Consider the following 17,545-nt stretch of genomic DNA (forward strand, 5'->3'; position numbering starts at 1 on the left):
AACTGTTTATATGCACCATGATCAGATCAACAATCAGCATTACCCTTCTCTCATTCGGAACGCAATTTTGATCCGAATGAGTCCGATCAGGGCAGAGTATTCCGAACGGCGTGTTTACATGACGCATTTTTATTCTGATCAGGCGGTAGAGCAGGTCGTTCAACAACCGAAGGGTTGGCGGATCGATCCCCGCTGTCGCCCCCCTAATGCGGCTAGCCTTCAGCTCGCCGCTCCCCCCAGGGGATGGGTCAAATGTGGAGAAAGAATTTCCCCATTGTGCAATAAATAAAGTAAACGTATTATTATTATGTAACCATAGCTAGTGTCTGTGCACAAAAGGTCTTGGAGTTTCTGGGCTCCCAACAGACTTTTGCATCCTTCATCCAGTGCCCCCCTCACGGGGAAAGCTAAAGAGCTGTAAAAAGATCTACAGGGAAAGGAAACTGAACAGAACAGAACAGGAAAGGGATGGAAGAAGATATCCAAGGGTCTGAGAATGGCCGTCAGCAGTGTTCGAACTTTGATCAAGGAATGGAAAGTGAGGGGTTCTGTTGAAACCACACAACGGTCACAAACATTTCTACCAGAACAATCATTAGGGACGCAAAAAAACCACACACAAATACTCCAGCGTTGATCCAGAACGCTGAAAAACTGCGGTATGGATGTTACCAGTTGTACAATAAGAAGGCACCTGAAAAAAAAAGGGCTGCATGGTCGAGTCGCCAGATAAAAGCCCAAGAAAGACCGAACTTTTTGGCCACAACCATAAACCTTTGCAGACAAGTCAACAAGACCTGTGATGAAAAGAACACTACTATGAAACACGGAGGCGGTCGCTGATGGTTGGGGGATGTGTGAGCTACACAGGCAAAGGAAATGTGATCAGAATTGATGGTGAGATGAGTGCAGCTCATTAGCAGAAGACACTGGAGGACAGCGGGCTCAGAGGTTGCACACGGGACGCCTTTGGACATCCACCTGTCATTGGTTCCAACAGAATAAAGTGAAGGTTCTGGAGGGGCCGTCCGTCTGAGTCTCCTGGAGAGATCTCAAACGGGCAGTTCAAGCAAAATGTTTAGAGAAATGTGAGGTTTCTGCCAAGAACAATGGTCTGTTTTATGACTAGAGAAAATAAAGAACCTCCTCCTCAACGACCACAAGAGGCTTCAAGCTGTTTTTGATGAAAAATGGAGGCAATACTTGGTGCTAAGAACTGGGGTGGGTCAACTTTTGAACAGGGTCATTAGGGAAGTTTCTGTTGTTATTATGTTACGATTATTCATTAGTCTATAAGAGCGTTCGTGGTGTTGGACCTTCTTTTTTTAATCTGAATTACTTATAGCCCATCAGCCTTTAAAAACCTTAGGTCCTCAGGTGCAGGACTGCTGAAGTTGTCAAAACCACAAGGCGAGACCACGTTTCAACCCTACGGGCCTCGCCTATGGGACAGCCTGCCTGAGGACCTCATCAACTTGAAAACTCATCGTTTTACATTAGCTTTTACAGTTGGTTTTGTTTTAACATACTACATAGTCTTACTTGTTTTTTTATGAACTATTATTATCATTATTATTAAACCTATTTTATTTTCATTTATTTAGTAGCTCATTTCTTTTACTACATCTTTGCTTTTATAGTTTCTTCTCACTCTTGGCTTGTCTGTTTTCGGGCTGGGGGGTCATGGCTCCGCTCGTTTCTTTTATTATCATCTTTTTTTTAACAACTCTAAGGGGTTTTCTTCTTACATGGGGAGGGAGTTTTTGTTTTTATTGAGCTGTGTTTGTTCTTATAGATTCAGCACTTTGAGGTGTATTTTTTATATAAAAAGTGCTTTATAAATTCATTTTAATTTAAAAAAGGGTAAACAGAATTGTGTTTTTTGCTTCATATTCTCTGAAAAATGACCAAGAAATCACAGATAGGTAAACTTATGAGCACAACTGTCGATTCATAGTAACAGAACAGACGGCAGAAGGTAAAAAGCAAAGGATTCCATGTTCTTCTTTATCGTTTATTAAAGCAAACTTTCAGCTGTTAACGCACAAAACTGCGCCTGCAGAGCAGGAACACTAAGGTTGTTTTTTGCGGGACGCCTCGTCCGCTGGACTCCTGCAGACACATCTGCAGTCCAGATGAAGCCTTTGCAGGTTTCCAAACCTCTCAGCGCCAGAAGAATGTGGCCGTTTTGGAAGACCCCGTCTGTCGATCCGAGGGGACGGTCCCACGCTCACAACAGACACGCTCATCCACCACGTCCGAAACCTTTAACAAAACTCTGGAGTAAAGTGCAAGAAGGTTTACAGTCCCCGTCAGGAATGAATGCAACAGTTTATGCTGAGCGTGAAGACACTTTGGTGAATGTCTGACTGTTTATCAGCTCAAGGCTGACCTCTGACCCCCGCTGGCGTCCTGACCCCCAAGTTTATGTGCTGCAGCTCCAAGAGGCCGACATGAGCACAAATATCTTCCCAGAGTTCCAACAGAAATGAGTAAAGAGCAGCATGCTACCGGTCTGCATGCTCTTCTCTCCTCCTCTTTCCACATTTCCTGGTGGAACAGCGTTGGTGTGTCCCCACGATTCGTGGACGTTTCTTTAAAGATTCCTCCTGGCCTGGATAACCAGCATGACAGCAGTCCAGCTGGAAAATTTTGAGCTGAGAGCTGGGACGGAAAAGACAGCTGGACCTGTCGCTTCCACAATCCTCTTCCTCCTGATGTGAGATGCAGAGCTGTTCGGACGTCGGCCCGATCACGACGCCAACAGATCTGCTGAGTCTGATGGTGGCGCACTGAGAGGACGCGCTGGACATCATCACTGAGGTTTCCCAAAAATCGACAAAAAAACCTTTCCATAAAAAAACTGTTGTTGGAAACAGAACAATCGTGAACATATTTCAAACTGGCCTCAGTGCAGCAGTTTCTTCTCCTCCTGCAACCGTTTTCCACACATCTGAGCTAGGATCACTGAGTGTGGTGAGGTTTGTGCTGCTGAAGAGTTTGGGTCTTAGTTTGGTACCCAAACTGGCTCAAATCCTCCTCCAACAAACCGAAACGAGACTGAGAACGGTTCAAGACAGATTTGAGACACACAAAAACCCACAAAGATGGATTGTTCTGAATGAGTCAGGAATAACCCTTTTTCGGGTGTAGACACTGTTGGAGGATTTTCCTCTGGTTCGGTGTTTTTCCATCCTGCATGGTGTCGGGTTAACCAGGACGTCATAATTATTTCTCAACTTTGCATTCATCGTGAGCAATGACCGCCCCGTCTCCACGTGGAGCTGCAGCAGATAAAGGGAGGGGGGCTCAGCTCTTCTGCACGGTAACAGTGTCTGCCGGGGGCGGGGCTGAGGGTCAGAGCAAAGCTGCTGAGTCACGATGCGCCTTCAGTCTTTTTCACCGGAACGACTTCAAAAGTCCGCACTCAAAGGTTCTGAGATCCAGAACATCGTGACACCACCTAAAATGACATCCACCCGCTGCGGCAGCCGTCCCGGTCCATGTGGGCGGGGGGGGGGGCTCAGACCTCGATGTCCACAGGCCGGACCTCGCCCGTCCTGTTCTCGCGTACCCACATCTCTCGGTCTTTGCCGGGGTCCACGACCTGCAGAAGCTGGTCCACTGGCTCCATGGTCTGCAGATGGGGGGAGGGAGCAAAATCAGTACAACTTTCCTAACATAAAAGACGGGAGGGGGGGGGGGGGGGGGGTACGGTCCTCCAGGGCCACTGTCGGGTGAGGAAAGCTCATAAACGACACGGGTCCTCAGAGACCACAGAGTTGGGATCGGTTGAAGCAGATCCAGTCCAGTTGAATCCTCTACTGTCAGATTTTTGTCATTTAAATTAAAAAAAATAATTTACCTGAAAGCTTTTTGTTTGTGTTAAATGGTTAATTAAAAAAAGTTACACTCAAAAACAGACTTATAAACGATTTACTCCATACAAGTTTCAGCAAATTTCTCTTATTGTTTTCCTGGAAAGTCATATTTAAAAAAAAAAAAATAGACTTGTTTATTTTTTATAATGTATTCATTTAAGTATTTTTATCTAAAAAGTGCACAGAACGCGTCATCTCTTGTGTGGTTTATTTCTGTGTGTTTGTAATTTCCAGTGTCACCACTGGGTGTCAGTGTTTTTATATGAAAGGCCTGCTGTTTTTTTCACTGTGACAACATTTTCTCAGAATCTGAAAAGATGATGTTTCTGCAGATGAAAGTTAGGATGTCAGACTTTACAGAAATGATTTACATGCAAACATGTTCATGCTCCTACAGAAACCCAGAAGGGTCACAAAAACTGACACAAAGGATCCCTAAACAAGCAATGTCCTGGATTATAAACTCCAGAAGAAAATATTGAAAACTACAAATGAGTTTAAATATTCAATTTTTTATTTGAGAAGATTCTGACTTGAATGTTTGGTTGGTTCTGCTTTTTAAAATGCGAAACTGATTTTCTTTTTTACTTATTGATTATTTTCTTTAAAGCTTTGTGCACATAGACAGCAAAGAACTTCAATGCACTTTTAGCTGGAATTATTTCAACAGTTTTGCAGAAACTGGTCCCCTTTATACTGAGATGTAAAGTTTTTTTCTTTAAATATCTGTCACATATCGTGATTCATGTCTCACAAATACAATATGTCTCCCAATCTCAAGTGTTACTCGTTCTCATCTGGAGCCCACTACAAAGCACTGATATCCACGTTTTTATGATAATGATAGCAACACGGCACAGAGTTTCGGTTCGGTACCCATCCTAAGTAAAAACGAAGTAGTTCATGCATCATAACAACAAAACTAGCTGCTTCTCTGAGATCTTGTTTGGTGTGGAGCAGCTCAAAGAGGCTCCGTGGGCGGAGCTGCCAACTAGGGGTCGGGAAAACAAGAGTCAGACGCTGAAGGACGCTAACAAGGGTTTAAATAATTTTTGTCTCGACAGCATTTTAGATCGATGTATCGCCCTAACAAACTATGGCAATATATTGCCAAACGAATGATGCCGATATATGGCCAAATTGATTTTTCTCTATACTCCTAGTGGCTCAGTGTGGCGGAGCGCTTCTTAAGGAGGTCTTAAGTTCAAGCCTCGTCTCCTTATCTCGCTGTCATGGTTTCAGTTTGTCGTGTCTTGTTTTTCGCTTTAGTTCTTGTTCTGTCTTGTTTGGTTCTGTTTCCTGTTTTATTTTGAAAGGTTTCCTGTCTTGTCATGTTTCCTGAGTTTTACTTCCTTTGGTCCCCATCTGCCCTGATCGTGTTTTTTTTAACTGTAAGGATTTAGGGGTTTGGTTTTCTTTGTCATGTTTTTGGTTTCCTTGTCAGTCACACCTTCAGGTTCATGATCCACAGCTGTCTTCAGTTAAGTTAATTGCCCTCAGCCTATTTAAGTGTCTTGGTTTCTGTTCTTCCTTGTCAGGTCATCTGCTCTGTTGTGTCACAGTTTTGTTTCCCCTCATAGTTTTGTCATGTTTCAGTTTGCTAATTAAATGTTTTAGTTCCTGTCACCAAGCTTGGTCTCCTGCATTTGGGTCCTCCACCACCAGTACGTGACACTCGCTCTATATTTGACGTTTTGTTTTAGTCATCTAGAGATTAGATACATTTACTTTGATAACTTTATAATCTTCAAAATTTTATCTCATTTTTCTTTCCTACCATTGATTTTTTTCCTTTTTTTTGGCTCGCTTAGTCATCTTGATATAGATGACTAAGACTTGATATAGTGTTATAGTGTTACACAAAATGAAAAGATTAAAACTTAGCATTTATTTATGAATTCTAACCTTAATTGTAGCATATTTAGCATTATTTGCTCTTTTTTTCCCAACAAAGTTGGACTTCCTCTATTAGCCTGCATGAAGCCAGCATCAGATCTTCTATAGTGAATGTTCAGCATCAGATGGGGGTGGGATTATATAAATTCGCTTCTTCCCACTCCTTTTCAAGCATAGATCAAGCTCTATTTAACTTTAGTTAATTATCTTTTTAATCAATGCATTTCAACATTTCTGTAATTAGTTTGATAAATATGTGTAAATTCTTTATCGCTTTGACTACAATGCTTGAAATAAATCAATAAAAATCAAATCAGATTTCCTATCAGGGAAGAAGTGAAGGATTATCCACCCTTTTGGATTTAGTTTGAGTCCTTTTTCAGGAATCCCCTTATGATGCCATCATGCCTGCATGCACAGGAAATGCACCTTTTTTCAAATTTAACTTGGGAGTTTATGCAGAAAACAGAAATCTGCAGATTTAGTCCCTTCCTGTTTAAAGGTAACTAGTGGATTCTGGGCTTGACTGAAAGCACAGGTTTCGTTTTTTGATGTCAAGTTGAAATCAAATGTTCCTGAAGACGTAGCGACTGCAGAGGAGAAGCTCCTGAACGTCGGCTCACAGACACCAATGCAAACAGGATCAACGCTGAACTCACGCTCTGGTTGAACATGTCCGTCTCGTGCCGCAGGGTGGTGTACTGACACAGATGCTGTCGGATCATCTCCACCCTTTCTAGCTCCAGCCTCTCCAGCTCCTGGAAGGAAGGAAGGCAAAAGGAAGCCTGAATCCGGATCTGATGACGGCAGGAACTCCACCATCACTGCCGGTGGTTCTTACCAGGCTGGTGGTCACTATCTCCTCGAACCACTTGGACTGAGTCTGGTTGTAAAGGTCGACACAGCGCATCAGCTCGTCTCCTGTTACAAAAAAGTAGAAACAATCATAAGGGGCTTTTATTCTGAAAAGACGTCTCCAAATTTCCTTTCACTGAATCAGTCGTTTGATCTAAGAGAGTCTTTGTTCTCCAGACTCCGCTGCTTCGTCACTCTGTTTTTGTACGAAGCATCTTTCCTCCTAAAAACGGGTCAAAGGAATTTCCAGCTGAAGATGTTTCATCCTGAAGCTGCTTCTGGCAGAGCCAAAGCGTGTTGTGTTCAAAGGATGGAGAAATCCCACAAATCTGAAGACTGCAGAAACTCAAATTGACCAAAAAGGTGTTTTATTCCATTTTGCAACTGTTAGTAGCTTAGAAACAGTTGAATGTAAGTTTGAATCCTTTTATTTTGGTACGTTTTTCCTCATCTTAGTAAAAATCGCTAGTTTAGTCATCCTCAGCCGGATGAAGATCCTTCAGATGATTGAACTCAATGGAGCGCTGCAGACGCCTTGGTCTGCTCCGAGACTGTTTGGAGTCAGCAGCATGACTGAACACCTGCTCAGAGTCTCCCGAGGAGGAATCCATCATCCCTCTGCAGCGGCTCAGCCGATAGGTTGACCTCTGACCTGCTTGAGTGGATTTTCGGCGGGCCTTCTTCATGTCCTCCTCCGCCTTGCTGCTGAGCTTCATCTCCTGCTGCTGCAGCTTCAGCTCCAGGTCCTTCTGCCTGTCGGCCAAAGCTTTACGGGCCTGAAAAGAACCAGACACGTGAGCTCAGGTCAGGTCCAGGTCAATCTGTCCTGCAGCACCAACACCACACAAGGTAACAAACACCACATTAAGGTCGTCTTAGACCAACTTATGCCAACAAAAGAAGCCAAGAAAAACCAGCAGACTGAACGGACAAGTCTTCTGTCTCTCTACTGAGCTTTCCTTCTGTCTGTTGACAGTTGATAAAAGATATATTTCACATATTTCCTCTCATTGGCTGCCTGTTAAAATCTTAATTTAAATTCTCAGTATTTAGTAATTTATATCCATCCATCCATCCATTTTCTTAACCCGCTTACGGCCCTCTGGGGGTGGAGGCAGGCTACATCCTGGACAGGAGGCCAGACTGTCTCAGCGCCACACAGTCACTCCCCACGCATACACCCAGACGCCGTACAGCAGAGGTCTCCAGCTCTCCAGCACACAGACCGCTTTAACGTCAGGCAATATTTTCACGGACGGCGCCGAAATTTGCGTTTGATTTTTTTACGTTTACGGTTTAAAATGATGCTGCAAGAAATTTAGCTTAAAAAATAAATCTGAAAACATTAGTAGATTCTTTATTTTTCTTTTTCTTTTTAAAGATGACAAAGATTCAATGAAACAAAGTGGCTGATTTGTAGATTTTGTTTCTCATTCGTAACAAATAAAAAAAAAATCAACACCACAGATGAAGGCACGTTAATGTTGGGAGTGGGGTCATCTGGACCCCTCAAGATAGCACAAGGGTTAAAGTCACGTCAAGACAGACGGATGTAGTGAGCAGAAGCCGGTAGTTTTTCAAAATAAAACTTCCTTTAGTCTCAAAAAACAAATAAAACAGAAACAATTAAAGTTAGCGTATGCAAATATTTTTTTCTGTCTTTGGCCCGGTACCAAGTGGCCCACGGACCGGTACCAGTCTGCAGCCAGGGGATTGGGGACCCCTGCTTTAGAGTAACCAATGATGAACATGAATTTAGTGTTACATCGGACACGGATTATTTTCTGCGAGTTACTAAATGAAACTTTTGTTCATCACCATAAAGCAGGCGACTACCTCACTCACAGGCGGAACATTTTTGCTACTTTTGAGGCTTCTGAAGAGTATGAAATTAGAATTTTGACAATACCAATGTTTCTTCTTTCATAAAACATTAAGCGCCACGCGGGTCGGTCCGTACCTTCTCCACGGCTGTGTAGCGACCAGCAAGCTGTTTCCGCAGGTCGGAGATGTGGTGGTCCAGCCTCTTCATGTCCTTCTTGAAGTTCTCTCTGTAGGTCAACAGAGGTTTTTCCACCTCACTTTGGAGCTGCTCAGAAAGACATCAGAGGTCAGAAACAGGAAAAAACCGACCTTCAGTTTCCATTACATTCTTCAATCATTCATCTTCTTCCGTTTATTCCCTTTCGGGGTCACGGGGCTGCTGGAGCCTATCCCGGCCACTTGTGGGCAAAGGCAGGGGACACCCTGGACAGGTCGCCAGTCTGTCGCAGTCAATTACATTCTTTTTTTATATTTTCGTTTATAGGAAGCAGGATTTTCATTTTTCATTTCTTTTGGAGATTCCCTTCCTCCAGTTTTTGTTTGCTTTCACATACTGACATCCGGTCCTCTTGTCTGATCCCGGACAAGCCCCTCCCATTCACGCCGCCCAGTTTGTTCAGTTGTTTTATCCACAGTTTGACTTCTTATTATGTTTTATAAATCTCGTAATAGATTCAGAAAAAAACATTTCTTATTGAATCTGGAGTTGAAAACAAATTGGGAGAAACGGAAACAGATTTGTTTGAAAGAGTAAAAAAATTGGAAAAGCTACTTTTTCGATGAGTGAAGGATGAAAGATGACACTTTCTCTAAAGTAAGGAAAGGACTGCAACACCTCCTAAACCACCGGAGCGGCTTTAGAACCGACATTTAAACAAAACAATTTGACATTATTTCTGTTGTTTATGTTTAAACATGATCAATTCCAGGTAAAATCCTCTTGTCTGACACAACAAAAACATGCTTTTATTTTGGTTTGACTCATGATTCAACATTATCCACAATATCCAGGAAGTGGAAACTCAAGGAGCAACATTTGTATCCGTTTTTTCATCTTCTTGAAAACACATGTGTTAGTTCTGACTGTGAGCAGTGAGCCTGAGTCTACATGCGCTGTGGCGCAGCGTCCCGGCTGGCAGTGATGAATGATGAGGAGCAAAACTCATTTCCTCAAATTATTCCTGCTTTAAAAGACGCACATCTGCAGCAAAACGTCGGGGTCGAGGTCAGAGAGCACAGCTGAGTCAGAAATCACAGCAGGACGTCTCCTCCGACTCTGTAATCAAAAAACGTCTCCGCATTCATCCAGAGAAGGATGCTGGGAAGCTAACACAGAAAAACAGGGGCATTGGGAGACTTCTAATGATCACATGATCAACCGAAAACAGCAAAAATGTTTGGAGGCTTGTTCCCAAAACAACAGAGATAATGGGAAACTTAAAACGTCTTTTAGTGGTGTCAAATAAATTCACAGAAAACTGAAATTTCACGAGTTCAAGCTTAGAAAAATTATACAGGACTTTTAGCCACATACCACTATACTGCTACCTCCATGCCTGACAGTTTAAACCTTGTAGTTGGATGAAACAGAACATCTTCAACTCAACTATATTCTACGTTTTGATCTTTTGTTTAATTACTTCTGCACAACTAAAGCACTATGTTACATTTTTTAGGTATTTATCATTTCTGGCGTTGGTGTTCGGCTGTCATCTAGGACAGTGCTTTTTAAACTTTTTTGAGCCAAGGTCTACTTTTCTCTTCGACAAAAACCGCAAACTGAAAATATATAAAAAAGAGACTGTAGTTTGCAATAATGATGTACCAGTCCCTCCAAAAACACAATTTTTTGTAATTGTTGCAGCACAAAAAGCTTGAATTTGCAGCTTTTCTTTTTCTTAAAGGTTGTTATAAAGGCTTTAGGGGGGTGGACACATTTTAAAGCAGTTATCTTTTTCCCTCCAGTTTATCAAAAGTCTATTTTATAAAACCTCAAAAAACAAACCATAATGATAATCTTTTTAAAATGTTTTTTTTCCATGTTTGTGCGATTATGGGCTTGACACATTTTACAAAAAAGACCAACATTATTTACCTATTTATTTACACACAAGCTTTCCTTTTTCTTTTTTTTGCCTAAATCAAAAATGTCACTCTAACAAAAAACGTTTTCTTTATTTTTGGGAAAAAACAATCATTTCAGTTTATTCTTCATTAAATGTGTCTGTTGGCGACTTAACGTTAATGCAGGGTCTTTCAATGTGTTGTGCTGTTCGATGTTTTATGATAGTTAACAGTAGTTCAGTAAGAGATGGTGTCACATTAGCCCAGTGCTTCTCAATCATTTTTTGCAAGCCCCCACCTAGGAAAAAGAATTTGTGCACGACTGCGCCCCACTATTTGAGAAGCACTGCATTAACCCAATGCATCATGGGAGATGGAGTGCATTAACGGTGTTACTCTGAGCTTCATTATTTCATGCACTTTTTGCTTTTTACACAGTTTGACACAGCTAAACACCCTAAACAGGTGAAATAAATTCATTTTTCACGGCACACTAGTGCACCGCAGTCCATGTGAAGCAATGCCAGCAAGTTTGACACACCTGCTTGATGGCTCAAAATGTACATCAGCTATAGAATATGTGAGCTGCTGGGTGGTGTGGGGGTGGGCTTACCTTTGAGGAGAACTTGAGGTGAACTTCAGCTTCATCTGCCAGGCTCTTCTTCAGCTGGGTCCACGCCTCCCCTAAAGACCTGAGAGCAGGCAGAGGGACAGTCATGTCTTTAACACCCAAAGCCAAAAAGGACCACACCCACCATCGGAGACCTAGACGGCGGGAACACTGGTGGGGGGGGGGCGGCAGACATCCATCTGCGGTGCCAAAGTTCACAGCAGTAAATCTTGATCTGGCGTCCACAGTGGGAGAAGATCTGAATTTTTGGAGTTTTCCAAACAGCTGTGCTGAACAGGAGGGGGGGTCTAAAGAACTGACCTTATCTCTATAGACAGACACGTGTTAGTTATCACTTGTTTACCAAAAAGACACAGCAGCAGTGCGTTCCTTCACGATGAGGGAAACAGTCGGAAAACAGCCAGGTTCTGGAAAACCGGGACACTTCCCTGAATGCGGGATGGGAGAGGAATTCCTCAACCCCCCCTTCAGATGATTTCACAGCTTCAGCCAGAATCCCGACTCCCCCCCACAATCTTTAGTGCCATCAGACTGAGAAATGCTGTTATTTCAACAACACAAACATCTGGTTGAATAAAATAAATCTTCTTCTTTACTTAAGAGAAATGAATAATTGTTTTATTTAAACCTTATTCCATTTGAACTTTGCTGTCGTGCAGAGATGAGGAAATGCACCAATGAAGAAATTATTTTCAGTAAATGCTCTAATGAGCCAGATTTTTGTTTTTTGCTTTTGTATTATTTCTGAAGTTCATAAAAAACAATTATAAACAAAATTATTTTTTTAGAGTTTTTACAGTACAGACGCAAAGTTTGGACACACCTTCCCATTCATTTGAATGGGAAGGTGTGTCCAAACTTTTGGTCTGTACTGTATATTAAGTAGCTGTGCTGCCTTATCTTATTCTGCCAGATTTTAAAGTAATAGGAAATTGAATTGGTTAGTTCAAAAGGGGCCCAAGTCCACAGTTTTTCAAAATAGAGATATAATATGTTCTATGGTCTTCAAGGTAAAAGCTATCTGATTATGTGCAAAAACGTCCCAAGTCCGTTGTAATGTATTGACTATGCTTGACATTTAAAATGCATTAAGTGCAAAATTCCTGGACTTGGGCCTCTCTAGGATGGGTTTAGCTTTGTCCCATAGATGGCAGCACTAGTTATCCAATATGGCAGCGCCCCTGTTTAATTCAGGAAGGGCCCAAGTCCAGAGACTTTAGTTTGCTAGTCCTCTGAAATGATAAAAGTGAGGTGCTTCATAATATCGCATTTGGAAGCTATGAACTGGTGCTAAATCTGGCTAAAGTATTCATCATTTGGTGTAGCCTCCCTTTAAACTATGCAATTAAAATAATTTCTTGGAAAAACAAACCTCTTGGACTTGGGCCCTTATTGAAATAACCGATTCAATTGGATGAATACACATGAGCCAAATGAGTGCTTTATCATCAGCCAAATGCTGATGATACCTTTCTCTGCTCCTTGGAGCATAGGTCCGCTCAAGTACAGTCACTGTCTGTTCATCTGAAGTTTTTACTTCACACTTGTCGTAAATACAGAAAATACAAAGATTCAAGCCAGCAGCTTGTTGCGGTCAGTCAGTCTGAAGCATTGACTGTAAATGAGAACTGGACTCAGGGAGAGTGACATCACCCATAGAAGATGGTTTACTTCCAGCACCAACCAAATGAAGTCAGTTTCATCTAGATGAAACCAACAGTCGTCAGTAAGCAGCGATTGGTCCAAGTCGGTCTAAGTTATCACTTCAGTGACAACCACTCTCACCAATCAGGAGTGAGCTTGTTGGAAGTCCACACTTGAAAGCGGGCTAAGGAGAATCTGTCAATTAAATGTTAAGAACGTTTGATGCAAAATTCCCTACTTTTATGGAGGAACTCCAGAGTCCTGAGATTGAAGCACCAATGTAGTTTTGTTTCTAAAGTTGTTTTAAGTTTAACCCCTGAGTCCATGAAATCCCAGTATTGGGTCACAGAGTCATTTCATGCTGACTGTCCCCAGAGTCTGAGCTGGAAATGTCTTTATATTCAACGTAGAAAAGTTTGGCGGGACAGGAAGAGCCATCTGTCTCCAGATCTGATGGCTTTTTACATATTTACGTATTGAAATCTGTAGAATTCAGGGATTTTATGTGCATGTTGAGTCTGCTGAGGCAGCTGAGGGTAATAATCTCTGACAGACTTCTCTGGTTGCCAAAAGGTTCAAATAAAGACATTTTCTCTAACAAATTGGATTTTCCTGCAAAAGACAACACAGTATTCAGAGGATTTTCACTTCCCACTCATGACTTCAATGCTTTCTGAATGTTTACTTGCTCTTCCAGTATCAAAGCAGCCCCCCCCCAGCACGATGCTGCCACCCCCACCCCCACTACAGCACTCTATCGGTCGTAAATCAGATCTTTTAAACCTCAAAATGAAAAGAAATCTTCCTGTTCTTTGGATGCAGGTGGCTAAAGCAAAAACACGCTCCCCTGAAAACACAAAGGACAGCTGATGTTTTGATGTGAAGCTGCAAAGGCTGCTGGGATTCCTGCAGAACGGGTCACCTGCCACGGTCTCCATGTGTGAAGCAGAGGAGGCTTAGCAGCCATTGAGCAAAACAATGAGAAAGGAAAAGCGGCGTCACATGCCTGCATCTCCCCTGAACAAACGGCGGATTCAGAGGAGCGTGAAGAGCCGGCCGGTTCTGGGCCGCCGAGGTCAGATGGTGAAAACCCAGCAACAAAACTGGGATTGTGCCGCACAACAACAGAGCCGGCTCATAATCAAAGTCCTGTGTTGCAGTTCTGTGGCTGTGGGAAGGCCGAGCCCACCGGCATAATGCAGATTCTGTGGGGGACATCAAGCCCGGTTTCTGTTAGATGAAGAGGAGTTATCCCGCTGGAGGAGGGGAGAACTCTGGATCGGCCCAGGACCGTTGCTGCTTGAACCCATGTTTTCTGCTGCTTACAAAGCTTTTCTAAGCTTGTTTTTAGGAGTTAAGGCCGTTTTTGCACCGTTGCAGCAGTTAGTCCTGCTGTAGTTCGTCAATGACCCTCGATGGGACTTGAGGATTTGAGAGCCAAACGTAAACGCGGCTGTAGCTGAAGATGCAATAACGCTCTGACAGTGTCTCTGTTGCTAGTTAAAGCAGCGTGAACTGTTTGACCTCCTCATCGGTTTTCATCTCTGTGCCACTGCTAAAGAGATGCAGCAACATGAAACGTTAGAGTGGCAACCACTAGAGGGCAGTGACAGATGTCAGAGTAAAAAACCACAGACTGGAGAGTCCCCTCACCCTTTTTAAAAACCTTTGGAGCTTAACACTCCCTTTAAATCATTCTGTGCGAGTCCTTTACCAGTTACAGCATCAAGAAGGAATCATTCTGGTTACCCTAAAATGTACAATTTTGTAAAAATCAAGGTAAATTAGCAATACCAGAACAATGGCAACTCATATTTTCCTGGCTTAATCTCTACAAAAACTGTATATTATAGCTGTTTAAATGCATAACTGATATCACTAACTACAGTGAGCCTAATTAATAATTGTAAACATCTAGTTTTCAAAATGTAAGACATTTTTAATCACTTTTTGATGTTATTTTAAAGTAACTTCTTACTTGACAGCGTTACCGCCTCAATGATGTGTTACATGACTTTCACAATACTTCTAAGTTACACGTGGAAGTAGTAGATAAATTCTGTGGAGTGTAGAGCTTCTTACAACTTTATAAGGGACGATTTGGTTTAATAATGATCACTAATAAGTGGTAAACTAAAAGCACAGTGACAACCAGTTTCTTCTTTATTTTCTTAGCCTGCTGAATGCCTTTGGGGGTCACACAGTTGCTGGAGCCTATCCCACTACTGTTGGGCAAAGGCAGAGTACACGCTGAATAGGTTGTCAGGCTGTTGCAGGGTCACAAACCACACACACCTAGAGACAATTCAGAATCTACGATTAACCTGTGAAGCATGTTTCTGGACTGAGGGAGGAAACCGGAGTTCCCAGAGAAATCCTTCGGGAACATTCAAGGTCCACACAGAGGGGTCCCGGCTGGGATTTGAACCAGGATGTGAGGCAACTGCGCCACAGTCAAATATAGGCCAACAACAAGACAGAAAGACTGGGAAAAACAGGACTAAACGCACTAATAAGGAATACAAATATGAATTTAAAGTCCCACTCTGATTATCTCTTGATCAACTGTAAAAGCGTCTACAGAGGAGAAACTCAGCTCTGAATGGTGGGCGGGGCCATTGGCGTGGAGTAAGCCTGCCCTGATTTCCCTCCCCGTCACAAAGAGCACTCTTTTTACACACTTTCTCGCAAGCTTACTGTCCCTCACACCCACAGCCCAACATACCAGGTCAACAAAAAAGGCGAGCAACATCCAGACGTAGAGTTTAGATCGAGATTCCAGCTCAGACAAGGATAACAAAGACGTTTATGGATCTAATTGTCTGCAAGTGGATGCATCACAATGAAGCTGCGCGGGGAGCGTGTGGCTTGCAGTTGTACCTTCTACATCACACCTTACAAGCTTTTTCCAAAAGCATTTTTCCTTCTGCTCCTGATTCACAACAATTTGAAGAACGAAATACACAGAAATGCAATTTTAAGGGTATTTTTCTTTCTAAATGCCCTCCATCATCAGGAAAATTCCACAAGAACATTTTAAAAACACTATTTTCCCCAGAGTGGGTCTACAAAGCAAAGTGTTTAAGTCTATTGTGGCCAGCATGACATGACATTGCACACTTTATTAAGCACACCTGTCCAACTGCTCGTTAACGCATATTTCTAATCAGCCAATCACATGGCAGGAACTTAATGCATTTAGGCATGTAGACATGGTCAAGATGATCTGCTGCAGTTCAAACCGAGCATCAAAATGGGGAAGAAAGGTGTTTGAAGTGACTTTGAACATAGCCTGGTTGTTGGTTGTAGACGGGGTGGTCTGAGGATTTCAGAAACCTCTGATCTAGTGGGATTTTCACCCACAACCACCTCTAGGGTTTACAGAGAATGGTTGGAAAAAGAGAAAATACCCAGTTCTGTGGGTGGAAATGCCTTGTTGATGGCAGAGGTCAGAGGAGAATGGCCAGACTGGTTCCAGCTGATAGAAAGACAACAGGAACTCAAAGAACCACTGGTTCCATCCAAGGTCTGCAGAAGAGCATCTCTGAACGCACAACACGTCCAACCTGGAGGCAGATGGTCTACAGCAGCAGAAGACCACACCGGGTACCGCTCCTGTTAACTAAGAACAGGAAACTGAGGCTACAATTCACACAGACTCATCAAAACTGGACAATGAAGATTGTAAAAAAGGTTTTCTGGTCTGATGAGTCTCTATTTCTGCTGCAACATTTGGATGGTAGGGGGCAGAATTTGGCATCAACAACATGAAAACATGGATTATCCTGCCTTGGATCAACGGTTTAGGCTGCTGGTGGGGGGGTCATGGTGTGGGGGATATTTTCTTGGCACATGTTGGGCTCCTTAGGACCAATTGATCATGTCTTGCTGACCATGTCCATCCCTTCCTGACCACAGTGTACCATCTTCTGATGGCTACTTCCAGCAGGATAAGGCGGCATGTCATAAAGCTGGAATCATCTCAGACTGGTTTCTTGAACATCTGATCTACTGTGTGTAGATCAGTAATTAAGAGCCATATAATGGATGAATAAAAACTATCTTAAAGTGATTGTCCATAGTCTGCAAAGCATCAATCGTACATCATAAGTGAATTTAACACATACTTCACGTTTCCCTTTCCACTCACACGATAAGTGTACGTTCCATTTTCTTGGTGCCCTTAAGGTGGCCATACAACTGTTTCGATGTACCTGCATGCAGCCACTCCTCTCTGTGACCCTCCACGGGCCCTAACAACCCAAAACCCACAGCATCCATACGAGTCAACCCCTTTACGGGTGCACATGACTAAGGCTTTATATTTCACCTTGTGGTGTCTCAGTACTATCGTCACCATGAGGGAAAAAAACAGAGGCAGTGTAGATGCAAACTCAATGTTACATTAGACTTAACATTCACGTAGCTGCTGTGGTGCCACTTAAACCCCAATTAGGGTTGGGCGATGTCCCTTAAATTGGCCGTTGACGATGTTTGCTGTCAACCATCGGGATGGACGATGACATCGTCGGGGGGGTATTTTTACATTTTTCGTTCTTATATAACTGCTATTCGTTTTTTTGCTTTTTTCATTTTATTTCCCAACTAATGACTAATCCGCGATGATCCTGTATAAACTGAGGGAAGTGACTTTAACAAAAAAAGTAACAAAGTAGAAAAGAAGTAGTCCGCTCCCGCACTTCACTAGTGAAACGGACCGGCGGAGCGCGGACTTACAGCTTTGTGTTTA

General features: G+C 42.7%; 1 protein-coding gene across 1 annotated transcript in view; it reads right to left on the minus strand.

Annotated features, from left to right (window-relative positions):
• Positions 1-2,000: 2,000 nt before the first annotated feature.
• gas7b (growth arrest-specific 7b) overlaps positions 2,001-17,545 on the minus strand; it is a 62,071-nt gene continuing 46,526 nt past the window's right edge. Inside the window, exons 9-14 of the mRNA XM_023949096.2 lie at positions 11,134-11,212; positions 8,593-8,721; positions 7,285-7,408; positions 6,619-6,698; positions 6,437-6,535; positions 2,001-3,637 (exon numbers count right to left, since the gene is read on the minus strand). Of these exons, the coding sequence (XP_023804864.1) occupies positions 3,524-3,637; positions 6,437-6,535; positions 6,619-6,698; positions 7,285-7,408; positions 8,593-8,721; positions 11,134-11,212 (625 nt within the window). The 3' untranslated portion in view covers positions 2,001-3,523. The remainder of the gene's footprint in view (positions 3,638-6,436; positions 6,536-6,618; positions 6,699-7,284; positions 7,409-8,592; positions 8,722-11,133; positions 11,213-17,545) is intronic.

This window comes from Oryzias latipes, chromosome 19 (assembly GCF_053564925.1).
Source record: "Oryzias latipes strain Hd-rR chromosome 19, Olatipes_Hd-rR_3.1".
Classification (NCBI taxonomy): domain Eukaryota; kingdom Metazoa; phylum Chordata; class Actinopteri; order Beloniformes; family Adrianichthyidae; genus Oryzias; species Oryzias latipes.